General features: G+C 41.4%; 1 protein-coding gene across 2 annotated transcripts in view; it reads right to left on the bottom strand.

Moving 5' to 3' along the window:
• The window catches only part of BRSK1 (BR serine/threonine kinase 1), a 294,684-nt gene that overhangs the window by 70,035 nt on the left and 199,913 nt on the right, over positions 1-24,736 (bottom strand). For both annotated transcript variants that reach the window (XM_069200764.1, XM_069200763.1), the window contains exons 5-7: positions 14,388-14,504; positions 9,923-9,956; positions 594-662 (exon numbers count right to left, since the gene is read on the bottom strand). In XM_069200764.1, coding sequence (XP_069056865.1) covers positions 594-662; positions 9,923-9,956; positions 14,388-14,504 — 220 coding nt within the window. The remainder of the gene's footprint in view (positions 1-593; positions 663-9,922; positions 9,957-14,387; positions 14,505-24,736) is intronic.

The following is a 24,736-nucleotide window of genomic DNA, read 5'->3' as shown; positions in this document are numbered from 1 at the left end:
TGATAAATGGATAGAACTGATGTATCAAGTTCAAACATCTGGGATAATATTCCACAGAATGATTTTCTTTGGGCATAATTTGCAAAATGGAAAACGAATCTATATCTTGAAGTTGCAAAATACACAAAATGATAGCTCTTTATTCCATTACAATTTTTCTGACTCTGCTGATTTGCAGCACTTGTTCGAATAAGGGTGCACTTTGCTGAGTTTCTTTTCCACAAACCATAGCATCCAGCAAACAAAACTCAAATGTAAAAAATATTTAAATTCAACTTTAATCATTTTTAACAAACATGCCATACCACTTACATGTTTTAGTTTTTTAAACGGTTTAAAATAGTTTGAGTTTTGGAACTGTTATTTTGGTGTTCAGTTGTCATTGATAATGAAAATGTGTTTTAAATTAGATAGGCTTCCTGATTACAAAACCTCAGTGAATATATAGGTGAAAACAGATTTCTTCCTGCAAATGTAAAAAAATATCCAACTCTATGAAGCTCCTTTCACAACTTCTGGCAAAGTCTCATGCTGTTTTATGCCGGCTATGACAGTCTGTTTCCAGCACTGTACCAACAGAAATAACTCCTTACCACCAGCAGTGCAAATAGGATCACACCGCAGCTCCATACGTCAGCCCGGCGGCCATCATACTTCTCTCCCTGGAAGAAAAATCAACAAAACCATGAATCACAGGATCAAAAATGTTCCATTCACTTCAACCAAACCTTTGGTACCATCAGATCAACACTGCCCATCACACCTCCAGTTCACATAAATACAATCATCTGCCAGACCAACACTTGAACCAATGAGTAAACAATAATGTTTATATTTCCTTTGCAGAGAAATCATAAGCAAAACAAATAATAAATACCTGCTGTAAAATAATCAAAAAACAAAAAAATGATGAGTGGAATGCCTGAGTTTACCTGAGTCACTAGTAATTACTTGGGCTGCTTTCATGTCTACTGTTGTTTGACTACTATACCACTCTATACCAGTCTTATGCACACTGGTCTTGGTCCTGCTCCAGCAGGATCAGTCCAGCCCAAACTTGGCCTTGCTTCAACAGAAAGATAATATCTAGGGCACCTAACAGTTGCTCTGATAGCATTGTCGGATTAACACAAATACAGGTAAGTGAACAGCCTGATTTAAATGAAAAGCTGGCACAGCATTAAAGAGGAAAGAAAGTCGGATCCAAAGAACAACCATAACTCTCAATGGAAAAATCCCTCACATCTGAAGTTGTAGCAATCATTATTTTGCTGACTAGGCAGCCCTGCCTACATGGAAACCACCACTATAGTCTGAAAACTGTAAATGATCTGGGTACCACCACTTTTGGGGCCAACTGGAACAATCAGACAGATCTTAGTTATTGGTATCTTGTACTTCTGCATCACACTAGGGGTGCAGAAAATAGGAGGATAAGTGTACAAAAATGCTCCTGTTGCCTATCAGGATGAACACAGATCTAATTTGAATCAACCAGGAAACACATTCCGAGCAAGATGGACAGCTCTGATTCAAAAAATGCCTTTAAGTAACTCTTTTCTGTTGATCATCAAGAGGCATGGACTGAGGCATCCTTGAAGAGGTGCATCAGACATGATCAGATCTAAATTAAATCCCTGAAGAGATATCTACTTCAACAAATCCTTGGCTGTCTGTGTAATCACAATCTTGCCCTTCCAATCTGCCAAGGTGTCAGGTCACTGATCTTTCTGTACATGTATCATGTAAAGCCTAGCATGGTGCATTAGAACGATGCAAAGAGACACTTTGCCCAGCAAGAAATGTATAAGCCTCGCTGTCAGAACATGCACCTTACGGACTGCTCCTCTATGAAAAATAAAACTTTCCTGCTTCTCTTTCAGGATGGCTTCCATAAAGGATACTCTCCCTCAAGGGACTACTGATAACTTTTCTGAGTTAAAAGAATGACTTAACTAACAAAGTAGTTGGGCTTTGTATTGGCAAAAGCTAAGACTCAGACCAAAAACTAGCACTTGGAAATTTCAAGGCTACTCTCAAATGCAGAATCTTAGTAGGCTCCTTGTGAGAGGATGAATATGAATGTGGCAGTAGGCATCTTGAACATCTGAGGTGTACAGTCACCCCCTTTAGCGAATATAAAAGTTATTTGTTAAATGATATGCTTTGCAAATCTTTCTTAATGGGTATGCCTACAAACCTCAGGTTCTGAAGAAGCTATTGGCCTCAAATCAGGGATTTTCACTGGACAAAGGTCTATGTGAGGAATATTTTTATTTTCTCTCCTGTCTCTTGGTTGAGAATAATGGTAATGTTTTACTGTAATAGGAGGTTGAGTGGATGGTAACTCTGCTGAGAGAGATGCACCTGCAATGATATGGGTAGAATCTGACTCCACACTCTGGTACATCTGATAGCAAGGGACTATAACCAGTGTGAGATTTTGTTAAAGGCTGTTTTCTATACAGGGAAACACTGTAAGGTGACAGAAGGGAGAGTTTTCTCAAGGAGATGCCATGTGTTTGCAATCCAGCTTTTAAAGTCGGTCAGATCCACTGCAACCATAATGATATGATTAGATATGAAATTATCATCTGCCATTAGTTCTAATATCCAGCCTCTTTTCCGTTGGTAGAGGTTTTATCATGTTTTCTATTCTGTACAGTGAAGATTTGTGGTGACAAGTAAGCACAGCTAGTTATATATCAGATTGTTGAGAAACTATTGTGATACAAAAATATTGATGCTGAAATACTGCATCAAAAATATCGACTCTCTATACATAGAATGTAAAGTACTAAAATAATTACAATCATTTTAGTCTACAAAATATTGAAATACTAATATTAAATACAATTTTATTTGCTTTTAAAAATGAAACTCATAACTTTTTGCATTACTTTTTATATAAAAACCTACACATATTTTTAAATGGTTTCAATTGTGGAAAAGGGTTTCTCCTGTTTTTATCCTGTGCTGAATTTAGTTTTTTTTGCTGGCTTTAGGATTCTGAACACTGTGCCACTGCTGACTAGTGCTAAAGTGCAAGTTTTGTCTGTCTAAATTGTATGGGTGATTGGTTTATCCATGATTGGCATGTTTTGATTAAATAGTAAGTCCACAGTGTAGTGCACAATGTGTGCCCAAGCCTGTAAATCAAATGCTACTAGCGAGCCTGCAGCACTGATTATTCCACCCACATGAGTAGCCCTGCAAACATGTCTCAGGACTGCCATTGCAGTGTCTATGTGTGCGGTTTTAAACTACCATTTTGACTTGACAAGTGCACCCAGTTGCCAGGCCCAAACCTTCCATTTTACTACATGTAAGTCTCCCCTAAGGTAGGCCCCAAAGCAGCCCCATGGGCAAGGTGCAGTGTATTTAAGAGGTAGGACATGTGCTGGTGTATTTTACATGTCCTGATAGTGAAATACTGCTAAATTCGTTTTTCACTATTGCAAGGCCTATCTCTCCCATAGGGTAACATAGGGATTGCCTTGAAATATCTTTTAAGTGTAATATACCATTGGGAGCAGCTAGAGATTTTGAGTTTGGGGTCTCTGAACTCAAAATTTTAAAATACATCTTTTGGTGAAGGTGGTTTTTAAATTGTAAGTTTGAAAATGCCACTTTTAGAAAGTGGGCATTTTCTTGCGTAACCATTCTGTGCCTCTGCCTGGCTGTAGAATACAGGTCTGGATGAGGAGTGCAGTTGGGCTGTTTTTGTACTCACTCTAGACAATCACACAAAGGGAGCTGAGGTGTGCCCTGCATCTCCTGATGGGTCTTCCTGGGATAGAGTGTAAGGAGGAGTTGACACTCAGACCTGAATAGGGCTGTGTCTGTCAAAGCAAAGCAGTCTCTAACACCCTGGAGTGTGTCTGGGGCCAGGCATAAAAGGCAGGGTCTTGTGCACTACAAAGACTTTCCTTTGAAGTTTGACTACTTCAAAGGCAGAAATTAATATAAACATTGGGCCTCTGAGACCACAACTTTAGAACACTTCTGGACTGAGGACATTTTGCCAATAAGAAGAGCTAGATGCCGAAGGAGGAACTGCCACTCTGCCTGTTGCTTTGTTGTGCTGGCATGCTGCTTGCTGCTTCTGTCGTGGGAATGAAAGTTCTTGACTTTGCTTTCTACATCCTGCTTCCAAAGGTTCTCCAAGGGCTTGAACTGAGCTTGCACCGGTTAGAAGTCTCTGGGACATCAAAGACTCCATCTGCCAGTGCCTGGGCTCTTCTACTGAGAGTCCTGATTTGCCAAGTGGGGCCCTTGGAAGTGGAAGCTGGTGACCTAAAGAAGAAAATCCACACATCGGCACAGCGCAGCAGAAAAATTGACACAGAGCCTGCCCTGCAGCTGAAGAATCAACACAGCGCGGATCTCGTGGCAGAAGAAGCGGCACAGTGCCTATTTTAGTGCAGATCCATCAACACAGCACATCTGGATTTTCCACGCATAGTTCCTGGGCATCATTTTCTCATTGACCCCGCACTGCAGTAAGGAACCGACGCATCACTTCACCTATGAGGAAAGAATTGATGCATCACCTCCCCTGCGAGGAAAGAATTGACGCTTCACTTTCTTTTCCAACACATCATCTCCTTTGTGGCCTGCATCATCTTTGTTTTTTGATACATCCCATGTACTGTGTGTTAAAAGGAGATAACTATTGATTCATATGGATTAAGGCTCTTCTGTACCTTTAAAAGTGAGATCTCTATTTGTGTATGTTGGATATTGGTTGTTTTGGTCTTGTTTTATTCGGATAAATAACAGCTATTTTTCTAAACTTGTGTGGCATCCTTTTGTAGTGTTTTCACTGTGTTACTGTGTGTCTGTGTGTGTGTGTGTGTGTGTGTGCATGTGTACAAATACTTTCCACACTGACTCTGAGATAAGCCAGACTGCTCGTGCCAAGCTACCAAGTGGGTGAAGAGGGGTTATATTAGCTGTGTGACTCTCTTACCCTGACTAGATTGGGGGTCCCTAGTTGGACAGGGTGCAAACCACTGCCAACTAGAGACCCCATTTCTAACATAAATATGAAAAGAATATTTAAGAATACATTAAATTAAAAACTAGATATCAATATTTAAATCATGTTTATTGAATTGTACAATACATTTTGCATAAAATATTTTTAAATGAATATACATAATTAATAAAATGAAAAAGTCTACAATTTCCTAATTTTAAAAATAAAATTAACCACAAAATAAATATATGAAATTGCTAGTAAAATTCCATTAAAGAAAATGTATATATATATATATATATCTTAACATTTGAACCATTTTAGAAATGTATAATACTAAGTTAGTAAGCATTAACAAATACATTATTTGATGAATACTATAAACAGTCCTTTCATTGCCTTTTTGGGTTTGTGATGTAAGGGCCAAGAGTATGCTAAGACATGGGTCCGGTGCTCTCTATGCATCCGGAATCAGACTGTACCCGACTGAAGAGGCCGAAGCAGGCCTAAAGTGCACTTGGATTTCTTTTGTTCCGGTTCAGGGTTGATCAGATGTGGCAGTTTGGGCTAGACTCTTCCAATAGAGCAGGATCCAGGCTCATTTTCATATGGCTGGGTCTAATCTGAGGTGGCATAGTCTGCTAAAAATGAGGGATGGAATGCTACTCCAAGAGATTGCCAATGATTAGACTATTTGCAAGCATTATTGCCACCACCTTTTGTGATATTGTTTCATATATTATTGCAAGAAATGACCATCCTTTCTGTGATGCCCCCCTCACCAATATTTGCTCTATCTGTTTTGCTGGTATAAGACCTCTGTGCACCTTATCATTGCTAATCATGAGTTAAATGCATGCCCCCCCCCCCCCTTTACACTTGTTGAAATTGGTTTAAACCTGAATGGCCCAATTGACATTCCTATACCATCTTAGTATATGGTGTAGAAAAACAACACTGGCATGGACTGCAACATTTACTGTACCATCCGTTACAGTGACAGTGAAAAGATGGCTTTAGGATTTCCATGTGTAGGCTTACAGTAGAAGCTTGGACCCTACTGCACAGATCTGTCAAAATCTCCCTGATTTTACATACTATATAATTCACCCTTAACCACACCTTGCTGCCCACAAGGTAGGGGGCATATTATTTGAGAGTGGAATATGAGTGAAATTAGAAATGGCATGTTCCTGCCGCAGTAACTAGGCATAAAATAATATTCACTAGTCAGACTTTAACTGGGACATAAGAAAAGTAAAAGTAGATTATATACTTTGATCTATAACTTTTGACCTGCACAGCTACAGATTATATTTAAAGACTCATTTATATATTTATTAAAAATCCAATCCAATGCTGAAATCAGATTTTAATTAGATTTATTGGAAATATAACTTTTTCAAAAAGCACCTTTACCATGCCCTAAAGCAACCAGATGCTAATTTGCATTAGCTCTCCTAGCAACTGCCCAGCTTGTACTTAGCCTGAATGAGATGCAAAAGAGTTGTGAAAACTACTTCCAGAGCAGAGACAATGGCTTGGGAGTCGAAGGAAGATAGGAGGGGCTTGGCGCCGGAACTTAGTTAACTTCAAAGATGCCTTGCTGGTCCTAACTAAGTGTTATGTGACACTTGGAATGGCCCCAGCCTTTGTCCTGATAGGCAGATTGGCACCAATCCAAGTAGGAGGAAAGCTACTCTCAGAACTGGTTCTGGTGACCACAGAGAAGAAGACTGCTCAGTAACCTGTACTAAGCTCTTGGTGGGCACACCGGCTCTGCATAAGAGCAATGGGGTTCTCTAACTTGCATTTTGACAGAGAGGGGCACTGTGACATTGTCTGCAGTAGGATAAACAGGAACTGATGAAAAAGTGAGTAGGGCTGCCCTCAGGATCATTTTCCCCAGTGCTTAGGGAGTGCCCATGGGAGTCATTATTGTGGCACAACAAGGTACCATCGCCATAACACTTACCGGATGTGTGAAAGATCAAAAAATAGACAGGACCTGATGTCTAACCTGAGAGGAGCCGTGAAGGAATGAACCTGCACCCTCTTGTGCCCAAGAGAAAGAATGGACTTCAGGGATCAGTTAGCTGATCTCCTTAGTGGCTACAGAGACACGACAAGCTACAAGAGGCATTTTTCCTGAAGTACCCAGTTGACCAATGGCAACTAGACATGGCTATACTTTGCTGTTAGCCTCTGCCTGGCACCCTGAGAGTCTAGAAGTGCCTCCCCAGATGTCCCGGGGGCTCAGAAGTGTACTTCTGTGGTACTTTGGGCATTAAAATAAAGTTTTGTCCTGTCCCAATCGAGATTCCCAGCACCTCTAAAAAAACAACTAAGTTAGTTTCTGCATTGGGACTTAAAAATGTTTCAGTGAGAAATCCCCAAAGTTACTGAGCTGCAGCAGGACCAACCCACTTCAAGTATTCAGCCTCTGGTTCCACAGCAGTGGCTTTAATTTCAGAGGTGGCCTTCTCAGGGACGATTTTTCTTCTCCGAAAGTGACAAACTCCCTTTCTGAAGTGGACTTAAAAACCTTTTGAACTTTTTGACCTCCTAATTTTTCACATGAGCCAATCTGCTTGTTGTATCTGGCCAAAGCCCTATTGCGGTCAGCCTCAAATTGTGCCTAGATCTATCGCCTTCATAGGCTATCAATAGTGGTTTGTGCTTTTAAGCACTACTGCTCTGACATTTTTTTAAATCCATATATTTGGTTCCCCTTATTGAATTTTTGTCACTTTGGTGCCATTTTGTTTATTAATTGTTGCTCTATATTGCTAATACAGTTTCAGAACTTTGTTTGCTGTTTGACTTTATTACGTTTTTTGGCACTGCGGAAATTCCTACCTTAAATCCTGTATTTTCTGTGCCAAAGATACCAGAGGGCCAAGCTTAGGTTAATTTAGTGGTTTTGAGTGTTCACCCTTACCAGGAGTGTTATTATTCCTTGAGGTGGACAGTCACACACCCAAATATTCATCCACTTTCTTATAATTATGTATACAGATGTTCTGGGAGCTTGCTATACCACCAGAAGTAGCCATAAGGTCAGTAATACTGTGATGAAAAAAGTTTCTTTTTTATTTAGCTGCTGGAGCAGTAAAAATAGCTAGTAGTCCAAGACGCCTGGCTTCATACGACCTGACTATGGCATGCTGCACTTAGTAAGGGCTGCAGGTAGCATCCACTGAATGAAAGGTGTGTTCACAGAAAAGTCTAAGACATGCCTTATTGATTATTGTATTCTTCTCCTTTAATAATGCAGAACTTTAAGAGAGGATGCCCATAGACCTTTAACTCAGTTAGGGTCCTTCTTGAAAGACGGGGTTTTATTAGAAAACCATGCCTTCTAATAACAATTCGGACTGGGTAACATTCTGCTTTGTCAAAGAGCTATGCAGAAGAATGTAGATCCAGTATGTGCAACGCCAAGCTTGCAGGCAGCAATCACATTTCTTGATTGCTAAAGGGATAGTCCTACCTAATACACTCAACACTTCTCAAGCAGAGAGGGGCAAATCTTCCCAGAGATTTCTGAGCTTGTCTCTGTAGAGTTCCTATGGTTGGCAAGCATATAGTTAGTCAACAGCTTTCTCATCACTACAGAAATAACTTCTTAACCATGGACATATTCCAGAGGAATGAGCCATGCTGGATTCCAATCACTAAGTAGAGGATAATTCTGACTTGGGCCAATAGTGGCTCTACTGTTGGAAAACCAAAACGTGTTATGTGTGAATATCTGGTGGGAAACCATGAACTAAGTGGACAGCACATTTAACTATTTTTGGCAGATGTTCCATTACCACATAGCTTTAAATGACCCCCTTAATAAGATCCTTCAATTTAAGATAATTACTACAGGGCACCAAAATGGCTTCTCTTACAAATGTGGGCAAACGGTAAAGAAGGGAATCTGTTTTGGATATCATTCTTTTCACCACCTTGCTTCTAGTTTGGGGGATACTCTTCCTTTGGGCCCAGAAATTAGAGAGTCATCTTGTCATTAGAAAGAAACAGAACCACTTTTTATTTTATTAGACATCTCTGCTGCTTTTTTATTCCCCAGTCCCAGGGCGATGTAGCCTACTGTTTCTCCAGCTGAAGTTAATGCCTCCAAACATGACATGGCTTAAAAGACTCACATTTTTAGAGGTGAAATAAATATCTCACCCCTTATGAGTTGGGGATTTATGGATAGTTAGTCCATAATCATCATTCTCTCATATGCCATTCATGTAGTGGATCATAGAAATCCCTCTATCCAATTTGGGCAATCCAGAAACTACTTTAAAAAATCGTATATTCTCCTAGCAATGATCCGTCACCTGCTTGCAAAAGATGAACAGTGCCAAGAGATGATTTGCTTCATGGTGCTTGATATGTAAACGTAAATGCTCACTTGCTCACTCAGGCAGACGAACAATCACACACAACCACAACTGTGTGTCACAAAATTAGCCAATGGGAGTCAATACACCCTAAACCTGCCCAAATACAGAGCCTGTAACCCACCAAAATCAATGATGAAGCAATTATTTTAGCTGGAATACCTCATTCTTAACTTTAATCCCTAACGTGCACTTTGAAAGGGTATTTGTGGGTCCGGGTGTTGTAACACTGTATGTGCCATTGTATACCAAAATATAGCAATATGATAACATCAGAAACTTTTAGAGGAAGTGCGTTTTTAAATAAAAGTATTTGTAGTTTTGTAAATATGTCACATACGGAACAAGGAAGGATGAACCTTGATGATCCCACACTAGTACTGGGGCTCATTGCCCGGCCAAGGCCCTGATAATGCTTCTTTAAGCAGAATAAATGTCATGTAGTAACGCAGTGCAAATATGTAACATTGCAGCAAATACATGGAGCATTGCATCACAAACACAGAACACCACGACAAAAGGAAGAGAAGGAACTCACCTTGATCACCTCTGGACATGCATAGTGAGGAGACCTGGACAGAGAAATGGGAGGTAACAAGAAAGAGACAAGTGGGGAAAAAGGAGGAGGAGGAGACAAGGCAGAAGTTGGGTAAAAAGAGGATAGAAGAAAAAAGGACAGGAAAGGAGAAGAAAGGAGAGGAGAGGAGATGTTGTGGATTGAGTAAGGAACAAAAAATGGAATAAGAGAAACGGACAAATGGAGAAGGGAAAGAGACAATGAAGATAAGGAGTCAGGGCACAAAAATGGGAAGATGGAAAGTGGAGACATGAGGGAAAGAAGTGTACAGACACACAAAGGGGACGATTGAGGTGAGGAAAAAGATGGCAATGTGAGACAACAGAAAAGGAAGCAAATAAGAGGAAGATATAAAAAGTGAAAAAGGCATGTTAGAGATACAAAGGGATTGTGTAAGAACAATATGAAAAGTATAAAGAAGGAGATGAAAGAATTAACATAGAGGGTGAATTATGGATAGAGTAGGAAAGAAAGATATAGGCAGAAAATGAAGAAAGGCCCAGAAACAAAAAAGAAAAGGGGTCATTGGATTAAGAGAGAAAAGTAGAAAAGGAGAGAAAGGATTCACAGATGAAAGTAGGAGAACAGGGAGGGTAAGAAGACAAAGAGGAAACAGGAAGGAAGAGAAATATAGAAAAGATGTTACATATTAAGCCGAAAGGAGTGGAACATTAAGCTGCAGGGTATCTTGGCCCTGTCTAAAGGAACCAGCACTCACTCCCCCAAGTTACCAAAAGGGAACCAGAACTGGAAGGAACAACTCTTGTAAGATCTAGAGGGACTGCACTGGAGTACCCATATGAGACTAGCACACGTGATTACCACTATTCAGGACTGACCTGAACATAATCACTTTGGGTTTGTTTTGAAGTGATCTAGGATGTGTTTTTGGTCAGGATAAGTTTTCTCAAAGTGAATACCACCATACTCGGGCCAGTAGTGCATTTAGGTGTGTTAGACCCTATATAGCATTGTTCCAATGTGACTTATTAAAAAAAAGACATCAAACTCTCAACACTTCTAGAGATAACTAGTACCAGAACAAACCAAACCAGTAAACCTAAACCAGAATTGAACTGCAACTGAAGATTCTACTATTAAGCACACAACAGCGGACAGCACTTGAACAAACTGCTCCTAGGATCCCCAGAGAAGGCAGTAACAGCCCACTAACAGTAGACTAAGACGGACCAGCACTGAAATGGCCCACAACTAGAAGCAACCTTTACAGCAAGAACTATTATCAGGATGCACAGACAGGGTGACTGTCAGAGGCAAATTGAAATGACACTAGGCCACTCTCAAGCTGTTGCAGACTGTTCAAGTACAGATGGGTCTAATCCTAGAATGGATTCCAAGAGAGCAGAAGCACTAGACAGGCCAGGGCCCAAGGCGATCCATAAGCAGCCAACTGTGAAAGGGCTAACTCCTAGGAGGCATAGTGGGGCAAGCATACGAAGAGTCCAGTCCAGGGGGGCTCAGATCTGGATACTTTAAGTGGAGACAGGCTGCAGACTTGGGCAGAGATGTTTTAACAGAGGAGTGCCTCTGGGAGAGCTCAGGTAGATTCAGAAGTTGCCATGCCCATGCAACATTCACACATGCTAACCCTACCCTGACTGTATGATGTCTGCTAAGGTTGATGAACAAGACCTATAATAAAGAATAAAATGTAGGCATGCCCATGGTCTCTTTAGTGATACTGGACTGTACCTACTATGGTCTCCTGTGGAGGTAATTCATAGTGGCTAAGTTGTTGAGTGGAGATGTCATACTGCACGTAAGATGTACTGAGGAGCTATCCCCTGATGCACATTCTGCTTGAGTTCATCTCAAGAGATACCTCATGGTGAGGTAGTCTTGTAAATAGATGTTTTATTGTGCTCAAAGTCTTCTGAGGAAATATCTCTTATTAAAAGGGGATCATGAAGCTACATTATATTATGCCTCAAGTCACCTGAAGAGATAATTGTTTGCAAATGTTTTGAAGAGCTGCAATACTTTGTAAGAATACTTCTATGGAAATATCTTGTTGTGATTTAATTTCCTTCAAGAAATACCTCATTATGTCTAAGGTCCCCTGACGTCCCACAATTTTATTTCAAAGTACTCCAAATAAGAGATAACTTGCTGTGCTCAGCGAATACTGAGGAGATACTTTATACCACCTAGTGCCCTCAGTCTCCCGAGGAGATGTATTATTGAACCTGAGGTCTTATGAAGAGACACCTCACTTAAACTTGTTTTTTTCCCAGGACAATACCTCATTGAGTCCAGGGTCTCTTTGTTAAAATACCTGATTGTGCCCAAGATGTACCAAAGAAATATAGAATTGTGTCAATGTCTCCAGATGCAAGTGCAAGGCACGTGATCCCAGAGGATGCCCCTCACTGGATGCCCACTTTCATTATGTCCAAAATGGATCAGCACTGAAGCTGACCACACCCAAGTTACCAAAACAGTGCTAGTGCCGGAACGATTCATTCCTTAAACTGAGTCTTAAAGTGCACATGCACTGAAGGACCAACTTCCTAGACAATCCAGCAGCAATGAAAGGCCAAACTGCCAGGAGTCCCAAGCTCTCCGAGTATTATTTCAATAGTTCCAAAATTTCATCAATAACAAAACACCTATATGTGCCCATGCTCTCCTTGGTGTGACCAATGAAAGAGTGGAAAGACAAGGTCAAAGGCAAACACCAACAGGAAGACCATCTCCTAATTCCAACCACATACAGAAACAGCAAAATGCCAGCTAAAATTCAGTAGCTTCTACATTCATGTAGGGCTGAGCACTAAAATAATGAAAGGCAGTCCTGCATTTTTGATAGAGATTTCAGAAGCGTCCATTGGATTACAATATTATTGTCATAATTATTTGGACAAGGACATACCTCTGCAAGTATTTTTCATCCTATTTAACAACATGTGATTTACTGTGCAGACACGAGGATTGCGGAAAACATCTGGGAGGGATTTGGTAGAAACTGTAGGACTAGGGAATTGACAAACAGGGCTATGGGAAAACTGAAGGTTTTCAAATAGATATGTGACTCTGAAAAGTCAACAGGGCAGAGAAGAGGGAATCAGAGGAACACATGTCTTCTTTGGAAAACCATAAGACAACACTTCACAGGATGCTCTGGGGAAACACACTAAAGGATGCAGCTGGCCAAATGCTAAGATCTTAAATTGTCTTCGAGCAGCGCATTTTATGAGAACGAGGACATTATACACTCTCTGTCTCCACTGTGTGCATCACAATACATTTAGTGCTATTTTCAATTGCAAAAGTGCAAAAAAAGATAACATCAGTTGAGATAATGAAATGTACATTATTAGGAGAAAATGCTTAATGTCTTCTTTCTATGAAAGGGAGCACACCAACCCAAAAAACCTTTAGAACACTAAAGCAGAATGCCATTAACGTCCTGGCTGTGGATTGAGATCTGCCCCTGACCCCTCCGCCTCCCATTACCTTCCTTGGTCTATCAATAGAGATAAAAGGATGCCCTGCTCCCACTGCTTGCATTGGAGGTAAAGGGCACTCCCTCTTCTGTTCACCCTCTGCTAATGACTGCCATTGACTGTCCCTCTGATTCCTATCCAGTGACAATCACTATCAGTCTTCAATTCTTCCTAATCCACAGCTTGTCACCTGAGGTTAAAGCTTGCCAGTCACTTTTCACACCCTCTTCCAATGCTGCAACTGGGGGCGACATCCCTCCTCTGTCCTAACTGGCCGCTACAGGAGGCGAAGGCCTCTGCCTCCCTAGTCATCATTTCCAATAGCGTACAACCTCTTCATCCTTTCCCAAAGTCTACGCTATTCATCGTGGGTTGTCCCTCTTGCCTTACAACCACTCTCAAACGTGATCACTTCAGGTAAACGTGTCCTGGACATCTTATCTCTTCTGCTGACCTAAACCTGTCTCTGAAGGTGAATTTCCCTTCATTTCAATCTCATCCTTACCAAAAGCTTTCCACTACAACTAAAAGCCTGGCAGTCACTTCTCTCAATTTACCCGCACATATCTGGAAAGTGAAGGTCAGCAATGGCTTATTCCCAATCTCTCTTCTAGCTCTTATTAGGATAAAGCTGTGTCGCATTCCTTCCCCATATTTTCCCAAGGTTTGACTGAAAGTAAAGACAGTCTCTTCCTCATCTTCCCGCAATGTTTCGTTTCACTGATAAGTAAAGTCCTGCTCATCATCTTGCCTTCTCCTAGTGCCCGTCACCAGGGATAAGAACCTGTCCCACTCACTCCTTCACCTTCTGCAAATTTGCAGCATCCTATTAAATTCGGCCCCATGTGACTCCAATTCCTGGAACTAAAATGGCTCCCATCATCATCCGTAACCACTTGATATGTTTCCTGGCCCTGACCCATCCCACCCCACCTCGTCAAGCTCCCTCTTGTACTCACCCACAGCTGGTCTCAAGCAAACTGTCGCCGACCTGCAGTGACGCCATGCCAAAATCCGCTATCCGAATGTTGTTCTTCTCATCCAGAAGTAAGTTCTCAGGCTTCAGATCTCTGTGACTGGCAAGGCCAAACATACAACAAACAAGCAGATACAAAGAAAGGGTGGTTCAATGTCTGTGAATCAATCTCAAGACCATGTAAAGGCTGGCATCTGGGGGGAATTAACTGCTGACAGTTATGAATGTTCTCCGCAGATGAAACATTTGTGAAACCTTACATGGATGAATGAAATGCAAAAGACTAGATTCATAGGGCCACATGTACGTAGGTTCAGATTTGCGACTCGCAATTTGCGAGTCGCAAATCCGAATGTAGGATGGTGTCCTTGACACCATTTGCGATTCGCAAGGGGGTCGCAAATGCCCACCTCATGAATATTCATGAGGTAGGTCGCAATTTGCGACCCCCTTGGGAATGGCGGCCCTCACAGGGATGGTGGCCTGCTGGAGACAGCAGACCACCATGTCTGTGACTGTTTCTCAATAAAGCAGCTTTTTTTTTTTGCAATGCAGCCCATTTTCCTTAAAGGAAAACGAGATGCATTACAAAAACAAAAAATTTAACGTTTTCGTTTCATTTTTACAGAGCAGGCTGAAAACATGTTTACAGTCACATTCACAACGGGGAAGGGGTCCCATGGGGACCCCTTCTCTTTTGCAAATGGGTTAGCACCCATCTGAAATGGGTGCAAACTGCGATTGTTTTGCGACCGCGGTAACAAAACAATCCTACACTGCACTCAGTGCAGTTAGGAAGGGAACACCCCTTCCTAATTGCGAGTCGCAAACCTGTTTTGCGATTCAGGTAACCAGGTTACTGAATCGCAAAATGGGGTTTGTGCATCGCGATGTGCTTTTTGCACATCGCAAACAGCCAAATTCGTTATTTGCGACATGCAAAAAGCTTAGTACATGTGGCCCTAACTTCCGAAGATCACAGCAGGACGTAGGAATATTTTTGATGAATGTAGCTTGAAAGCAGTATGTAGAAAGGCAAACAGGACGTGTGAGTTAGTCTGAGGCTTTTGAGCTTCTTGAAGGTCATCAAAAGTCATAATTGCATAAAATCCCATGCTGAGAAGAAATTGCCTGGACACTTACCCGATGGCAATACCGGGACACTGAAGCGGGCTCACAGCCAGTGCCCTAATTTACCATCCACGGTTGATAACGCCAGACTGTGGGTATTATAAGCATGTCTAGTGAGCCAGTAGCAGTCAACCTCCTGGTACTTCCCCGCCACTGAACCAGGCAGACAATCAGTGGTTCCCAATCTGTGCGCCACGGCACCCCAGTGCACCGTCAAATCTAGCCAGGGGTGCCACATACCAAGCACAGTTTGGGAGCCACTGCACGGCGGATTTTCAAGCCCCTTTACAAGTTGTGTTATTAATTCGCCATTTTTCACATTTCGCTCTATAATCTGCGAGATTTTCAAAGCACTTTACAAATTGTGTTATTAATTCGTCATTTTTTACATTTCTCTCTATAATCTGTGAGCACTGTGCACCCCGAGAGTAATGACGTTTATTGAGGGACATATAAATTCGATTCCACCTTTGATCAGAAAATTAAAGCGCAGCCCCGGACAAAGATAGTGTTTTACACTTCTCTTATCTGGCGCCAATGAAAGCGTGCAGCCGCTGCAGTCTCCTCACTCAGCGGGAAATGCCATTGGCTCTTATCTGAGTGACGAGCACTCTAGTGGGGCCTGCGGCACTGCAAAGCATCATCGATATGTTACCGAGTCTGAAAGAAAAACCACGGGCCCGTGAACTTCAGGCTCAGCCGAGTGTTCTATGCATGTAGCGCTGCCTCATGCCCGCGGCATCTTTAAATCACGTCCATAATAAAGTACCTGTAATGGATGTTTGAAATGACACTGGGGGGTATCAACATGTTGTACAACACAAAATAGGCAGCCGTCATAACGTAGGTAGTATTTATGTACACAAAGTCTTGTAAACTTGCCTGTGTTGGGGCCGCATTACATGTGGGAGATGTTTTTTATGCAAACTTTGCAGTGACAGCCCGGGCTCAAAAAAATTGTTGCAAAATATTAGTAGATTGCTCGCACTGTGAGCTAGCTGTCTTGTAGTTTAAGCCTGACTGTTTTATTTTGGAACTTGTGATAAGAGTCACTCTTTCTTATCGAATGTCTTGTTTACATGCCCTTCAGACACTTTATGTGACTTTAACACAGACCAACCTGTACAGGCTTCTAGCTGCACGTGTACTGAGGTTACAATTAGCATTAACGTAAACAATTCTGAAGGGCCACTAATTTACTAGCTTAAAGTTAAAACAGATTGCAACTTCTAAACGTTATTAAAAAGTTTGCTATGCAAAATATGAACCATCAGGCAAACTGTGTGCATCACATGCAGTCTGTTGCACAGGGGGCTTTGTTGGAATTGCCGTTGAATATGAATATTTGTCAGCAGCAAGTAAACCGGTAACGGGTGTGTTTTTTACTGGGTCCCATCACACTACTGCATTCTCAGCATTACACCACTGTACCAACACTTCGCAGATCCCAGTTTTAAGCAGTAAGTAGACGTACTCAGGAGGATTTATGGGCTAAGGTGTGGCATTGAAGGTAATGGAACGGCTGACTGAGGTCGGTGGAGTTGGCAGGTATGGTATGGACCATAGGTTAGAGTTTTGGACCATAGGTTAGAGTTTTGGACCATAGGTTATAGATTTGCTGAGACATTTGATGAGGGGAGATTTGGCACTGATTAGCCCAGGTGGTGACTCCTGGATGAAATCCCAATATGTCGTTCCCCCGGATGTGAAGCCCCTGACCATGGACCTGCTTGGAAGAGGATTTGTGGTCTGGTGAATGAGGATGTGAGTTGGGATAGGGGGAGGTGGTAGAAAGGGACCATTTCCTGGCTGTGACGGGGTTTTGGCACTGAAAGCTCTTGCGTTAGCCTCCTTGTACTGCTGGACTCCAATTCTGCTCTTGGATTGCGGAGGCATTTAGGCCTACGCATCACATCATTTCTCATTGGATGTTCCTTGAGCCATAGATAAGATGCTCACAAGGAAGGTGCTATGCAGGGGGGGGGGAAGAAATGATTGCTATTTCTCTCTGAGGTGAGCCCGAACACCCATGCTCTTGCGGAAAGAGGTGTTATTTTCAATCTTTGGGTGGCGTTTACACCAGGCTATTCGTATCATGCATGAAGGACACCAAATCTCTCAAGAAAGGATGACACCGTCTCTCAATCCATCTGGTCCTTTCAAGTCCTGGAATGTCTAAAGACCCAATTCCCTACATACTACATGTCCACATTTTCCTACTTCAACCAAAACCCTTCCTGTATGCTCACTAACGTCAAACCGGAGATCAATGAGGCAAACAGCTGCACTTCAGGAGGATGGAGTTTCTCTGTACCACTGCTTGACCGGTAGGTGCCTCAAAGCAGTTTTCCTTGCCACCATGTGAAAACGAAGGCAACCAGTGCCAGGATACTTACTAATCTAATTTTCATTATTATCATGCCATGAGCCTAAAAACATAAATGTATCTGTGAGTGTAAAACTTACTTAACCTATCCTTATGCTTTTCTTTTACATGCCAATCTTGCTTCCAATGGATCTTGGTACACAAAATGTCTATGCCACTCCAGAACTACCCATTAGACAATCTAATGTAATTTCCAAACCATGATCTAATTATACTGATTGCTTTACCTATAATGGCCAGGTTGTGGTGATTCTAAAACTGCAAGGTGGCACTCTGTTTGCCTGCAGTGTATACCTTGCTTCTCTCCTACACGACTGACTATTCACTACTCATGACACATGCAAATATAAAGGTTCTGGTTTAGAGAATCACTAGTTTTTTGGGTGCACATATCAACCAAAACGAAGCTACACCACAGATCCCCCCCAACCAGTACATTAGACAGAAGGACCAAAAGAACTGAACACACTTTCAATGTGCCTTTATCTGCGTTCCATTGTATATCCAAGAGTGCCCGCCACTCATCAATATCATCATCCACCATTGTTCCAGACACACCTACAGTTACCCTGAGACGGCACAAGCAAGGCTAAACATCCTCATGCACACAACACAACATTAAGGCCATATATTTGTTATGCTGATTTCTTTACTTCTTCTAGCCAGTTAGTGATGATTCAAAAAGTGCAATGTTTGACTTTGTTTGCTTTCAGTGCAGCCACGTAATTCATCAAGGCATGCCTGCTCTTTGTGGAGCAGGGATCAAGCACTAATTGATTCAACTTAATTAGTGCCCATCCGCTACTCCCGATGTGATCGAGATACTATTTGTTCTTTTTAACTTCTGATGCCCCTCAAACAGAAGGGTTGTGACTGGCAAAAACGTGCCCAGCAGGACAAACAAAATTGCAAAGTTTTATTTTTTAAAGCTAACTTTTTTATTTTGCCAAGTCATCTTTTCTCAGTTTCCATGTGTGTTTTCTTTTGTTTTTGCTCATGGGCGATTTTGTCAAAAGATGACAATCAACTTGTTCTAAATATGTGAGAAGTATTGCATTTAAAATGCTTTGTAATACATATGTCACCCCTAAGGAAAACACAAAAAAAGCCCATAAGGCAGGGCGCATTGTATTAAAAACATAAGACATGCTTTTACATTTTACATGCCCTGGCAGTAAAAAACTCCTAAATTTGTCTTTCGCTAATGTAAGGCCCACCTCTCCACAGGATAACATTAACCTTATTACATTTATTAAGTGCTAACTTTTGATTGGGGACTAATATAAATGTCATGTTTAGGCTCAAATGAGCTATAATTTAAAATCCTTTTAAAGGTCAGATTTTAAGTCATAGTTCTGAAAAGTTAACTTTTAGAAATGTAGAATTTTCCTGTCCTACCATTAGGAGACTGCTGCCATTGTTCTGGGTCACATGACTGTGAAGAGCTTAGCTGCTGGGCTTTATGTATTGCTCACAGACAATGAGACAAAGAAGGAATTATTAAAAACAAAGGATGGGCCATCCTGCCTGGATTGCTGGATGTGGACCTGCTCCCTGCCCCACTCACATTTCAAAGGGCTGACTAAGGCACACATGCAAAGGAACCTGATACTAGCCATTTGTCACCCCAGACATCTTGGAGCCCTGATAGGGGATGGGAAGAGCCTGCGGTAGTATGGGGAATCCCCCTACTTCAAAGGCTGGCACTAGGTATACATTTCAGACCTCCAAGGCAACTCTTCAGTACACTCCTGGACCGGTGGCCATTACAGAGGAAAGACTGCCTTGTTCCTCAAAGGACTGTCCTGCTGCTCAAAGCCTGCCTTCTCCTTAAGTGAACAGCCCTGCTGCTTAAGGCCTGTCCTGATCACTGAGAAGGAAGACTGGACCTGCTCCTTTCCTCCCAGGCTACATGAGTGACTTCAAGAGTCAGATGACTGACCTTCTGTCTGAGCTATAGGGGCACAGCAAGCTACAGAGGCCTCCCTGCAACTGCTCAGCTGATCTGCTGTGGCGGACCTTCCTGGACCTGTAACTAGACCTGCCTGAGCCCTGCTGCCCTCTGCTGAAGGAAGTCTCTGATCCCCAAGAGTTGCCTCTCCAGGTGTTGGACCTTTGGCTAGCCTCAGAGAGAACTCCTTGCCTAAATGAAGGTTAGTGACGCAAAGCCCTGCAGAGACCTCGCCACACAATTGAAAGCTTCATTGGAACCAACAACAAGCAGCGCCAAGTTTTGCCACACAGCTAAAAGCTTCATCAGAACTGACACCAAGAGATGCAAAGCCCCACAAATCCTTGTCACACAGCTTAAAGCTTTATTGGAACCAACGCCAAAAATGCAAAGCCTCACTGAACAGCTTAAAGCTTCATCGGAACCAACGCCTACCAATGCAAAGCCTCACTAAGCACTGCTGCTCAGACCTCGAACAAAGGGCATGAGGTATAACTCCCAGCTGGCCAGGCTTGGTCGTGGTTGCCCTGAAAGTTTGACTTTGTCCCAGTCCAGCATGACCAGATACCCTCAGTGGGCCTTTAAGCACTATTTTTATCTAAAACTTTAAAATTGAACATCTCTGGCCCCACTAACTGGGTTTTTGTAAATTTGGCATCATTTTATTTAGTACATTTAACTCAGTTTTTCTAAATTAGTGTGGGATTTTGCAAAAAAAACTTTACAGTTTGCCTCTAAGTTAAGCCTGTGTGCCAACCGATTACAGGGTTAAGCACAGGTTAATTTAGTGACTTTTGTAGTTCACCCTAACAAGGATTGTGATTGTTGCCTAGGTGGGGCTTTCATCCCCCTTGAGCAATAACCCAATTTCTTACAATCCCCATGCACAGAACACCACATCAAGGACATGTAGTTGTTAGAGTGATACCAAGCCAACAGCATTGTCACATACCACACTAACATACAACCTACAACCACTCCAATAAAAACAGCATAAACCTATCATACCCTCACACACACATAACTTCACTGTACTTACCTACCTGAATAATGATGCATATATAGAAAGCATGTTTTTGCAGCCAAATAAGGTTGAATTAGCCATCCAATCCAAGAAAAAACAGAAAAGAACTTCACCTCACCCATTCATGCACATAAGACAGTACAAGGTCACCCAAGATAAAGAATATTGTACTATGAGCCACCAGTTTTTAAATGAGTATGAGGGCCCTTCATTACAAACTCATACCTCCTGAAATGTAATGTTGAGTACCATATTTTTGTGGTAATTACCTTTAGTAAAGATGCACATTCTTCTACCCTTTACCTAACAAACATAAGATTATCCCATTCTTCGTACCCTGTTTTGTACCCACAAGCCATTATTACTATTTCTCTAATATTCACGGCAAATGATATTACCCAAACCTAATCCCAAATAAACATTTTCCCTTGGTAAAGCCAAATACCCCAAATTCCTTGAACCCTCCCGCCCCCTTCCGTTTCACCCTTGGCACAAGATCAGAGCTCTCTGTAGGGCCAAATCTTATTACATCCTCTACTACTTAAGTTCTAATATTACGATTGGGACCCCCTGTTCCAACCCCCATCACCATTCTTTACCAGGCTGGACACATGCCTCAAATTCCATCTCATTCCTTTGGAATTCACTTTCAATCACTTTTTCGACCCAATGTAGACTTAGGTCCAAGAACACTGCATTTTCTAGCTTTTTAACAATAATCAGACACCCTTATATTTCAACAACAGGGATTTCTGCACAGTTTTTTCACTATGACATCTTAGCACTTCATTTCCTATATCAAGAGCAGGCTATCTATAGATGCATGTGTACACACCCTTACTTCTAATTTGTGTTGGTATTTACTGGATTGTATGTATTTTTATTTTATTTATTTTCACATTTTTATTTTTGCACAACATGCATCCTCAGGTATTAATGCATTTTCTCTTAAATAACCAGACAACAAATGAGTACAACTGTAAGATAATTTAGTACATGGGTGGAGAGCAATAAGGAACAGGGGGAAGGAAGCAGTGGAAGGATGACTGTCTTAGCTTGAGTACAGATGTAAAAGTAGGTTAAGTGTATTGTTGCATTCTCAGGGGAGTGGGTAGAGACTCCATATGTTAGCATCTGTTCCAAAGAATGAGTTCTCCATGAAAAGGTTACCTTCAAGTTCAGTATTTTAAGTCGGAAAGTATCTTAATCTTCAGACCACATTGGTTTCCAGTGACCATCAGAAGATCTGCCAGGTAAAATGGTGTCTTTATAGGTCAGGATCTAGTGCAGGTCTTTTAGAATAGGCCTTTTTGGGGTGAGACCAGTCTGGGTGTTGAGTGACATACTGTATCCGGCGAGGCAAAATATGTTATGGGTGCTGTGAGCAGAGTGTTACTGGAGTCCTGTAATAATGAGAGCATGAGAGCATGGACTGTTGACTGGATGATTTTGAGACAGACAGAGTATAATGTATGCAAGGTAGGCATTCCCAGACAAAAAGTGACACAGAACGGACGCAGTGAAATTTATAACATTTCACTGCATCATTCTGTAACTTCACTGCGGCAAAATTTTACTGCCTGCTCAGAGCAGGCGTAAAAATGGTGCAGGGCTTTTTACAATGGGGGCCTCCTCAGATTGCTGGAGTAGATTCATTTTTTTAAAACTAGTCCAGCAATGAGTCAGTTTAGCCCCACAAAAGCATCAAAATTTCTGACGCATCTGTGGAAACATGTGCAATGGAACTCTGTATAATAAATACAGCGCATCCATGGCGTTGTTATGGAATTGTTGGGCAAAGCAAGAAATCTGATGCATGAGGGCCGATGCGTTACTTTCTTGTAAATGAGGCCCTTTGTCTTGAACGGGTTCAGCATCAAATTATTGTCAGATATTCAATGTTGTATTGTCATAAGACAAGACTGTAGTGTAAGAATGTATTGCAGAGATCACATTGCTAGGTATAATTGTGTGTCATTCACGTATAGGTGTATAGTAACTATGAATTTGCTGAGGTTATTCTGAGAGGTCCCATGTAAAGGTTAAACAAGGTTGGGCCACATATGGATCTTTGGGGAACACCATAAATTATGATGGAGATTCTAGAAGAGTGTTGATCAATATTTACTAAATGTTGCTTTGGGGGAAATGAAAGAAGAAAAGCAAGTCAAGACTTAGCTTCTGAAACTCATTCAGTGTTCAAGCATGTTCGTCAGCCCTTTGGAGATTCATTGTATCAAATGCAGATAAAAAGTTCAGCAGGAGCAATAGGCATTAAGTGCCCTGATGCAGGATTCTGTAGATATTGTGAAGTATTTTTGTTGTTTCTGATTCTCTACTGAATCCTGCATGCAAGCCCGACTGGTTATTTGCAAGAAGTTGATTTTCAGTTATGCAGTTTGTGAGCCGAATTGCACCATTCTATAGATTTCCACAACCAAGGGAGAATGAATTATGGTGCAGAGCGGAATTTTTAGTATTAGTGTTGTTTGGCTATTTTTTACAAACTTGTAAAACATTTTCTGGTTAAGTGAGTCATTGACTTTTTGGCACAACCATTTTCCACTAAGTGTGATTTCCGAAAGTTCACATAGAGATGGGCTTGGAAATAGCTTATTTAAGGTGTTTGATCATTGTTAATAAAACTTTGGAAGAGGCTGTGATGAACAAATTCTAAGTATTGTGCACTTTGACTGAAAGATGCATATATATTTTTCTTTGAAAAAGTATAAGAATGCATTGCTATTGGCCAGGGAAGGTGAGAGAAATAAAAATGTTATGTGTTTATTTATGCAGCGGTATGAGATAATATACACACAATAAAACACTAAATATATGTGTAAAAAAGAATGATAAAGTCTAAGGAGCTATGGTATCGCTGAGGTATCTGAACAAAAATCTTTCATATTTGAGGAGGTTGAGATCTGTTCCTGTAAGACATTAGCTTTGATATTTCGAACACTTGTTTCTAGCCTTTTCATAAGGCACCGCTTGGTTCAAAAGATAAGGACTACAAAGTTAGCTAACCTTTTCTCAGTACTGGATGTCATTTCCTTGCTTGTAAAGAGTCATCTAACCGAGACTGACTACGTCAGTGGTGTCTTAGCCTTGGAAGGACAAAAGCACTGACAAAGAAATGCAGCACTTCATTGTAAATCCTCAAGTAGCAGTTAATATTGGTTGAGTAATATTGGATATTGACTTCCATGATGTATTTCAGAGCACAGATCCAAACTTTTCATATTGTTTGTTTTTAACGGTACGATTTGTTCATGGAATGAGGAAAGGCACTGGGAGTGATTTGATGAGTCAATCTCAGTGTGGGCAAGGAAGGACCCAGGTAGAGAAGAAGTAATGATTAGTATAAGATGCAACCCTTGTTGTGAATGGAGCTGGAGGACAATTGATGCATGGGTGCGACTAGAGGAGTATGTGATAGATGGACATTTCCATGCATTAAAATGTTTTAAGAATATGTTTCCCAGGCAAGGAACTGAGTAGCCTTTTGCGACCAAAGAGTAAATCACACTGAAAATTAGTTCAGCCAGGATTCAGTGATGCATAGTTGGTCTATGTTTTAAGAGGTGATAAGAGAGGTGATGTCTGCATGGTGGGCATCTGACATTATGGAGTATGTATCTAAGCAGTGAATTTTGAGAACTTTGAATGTGAAGTTGTATCTGATTGGTGAAGGAAAGTCTCTTGATTTGAAGTGTATGAGGTTGCTGGAATTTAATTTCCTAATAGGGTTCAGCCTGGATTGTTGGTGCAGTGTATAATTTAGATAGATTGAAATGTACTCGGCAAGCACATTATGCTTTTCTGAATTAATACTAATGA

This window comes from Pleurodeles waltl, chromosome 7, assembly GCF_031143425.1.
Source record: "Pleurodeles waltl isolate 20211129_DDA chromosome 7, aPleWal1.hap1.20221129, whole genome shotgun sequence".
In the NCBI taxonomy this organism is placed as follows: domain Eukaryota; kingdom Metazoa; phylum Chordata; class Amphibia; order Caudata; family Salamandridae; genus Pleurodeles; species Pleurodeles waltl.
Note: the sequence above shows the minus strand (reverse complement) of the source record. Positions and strands in the feature narration are given on the sequence as shown.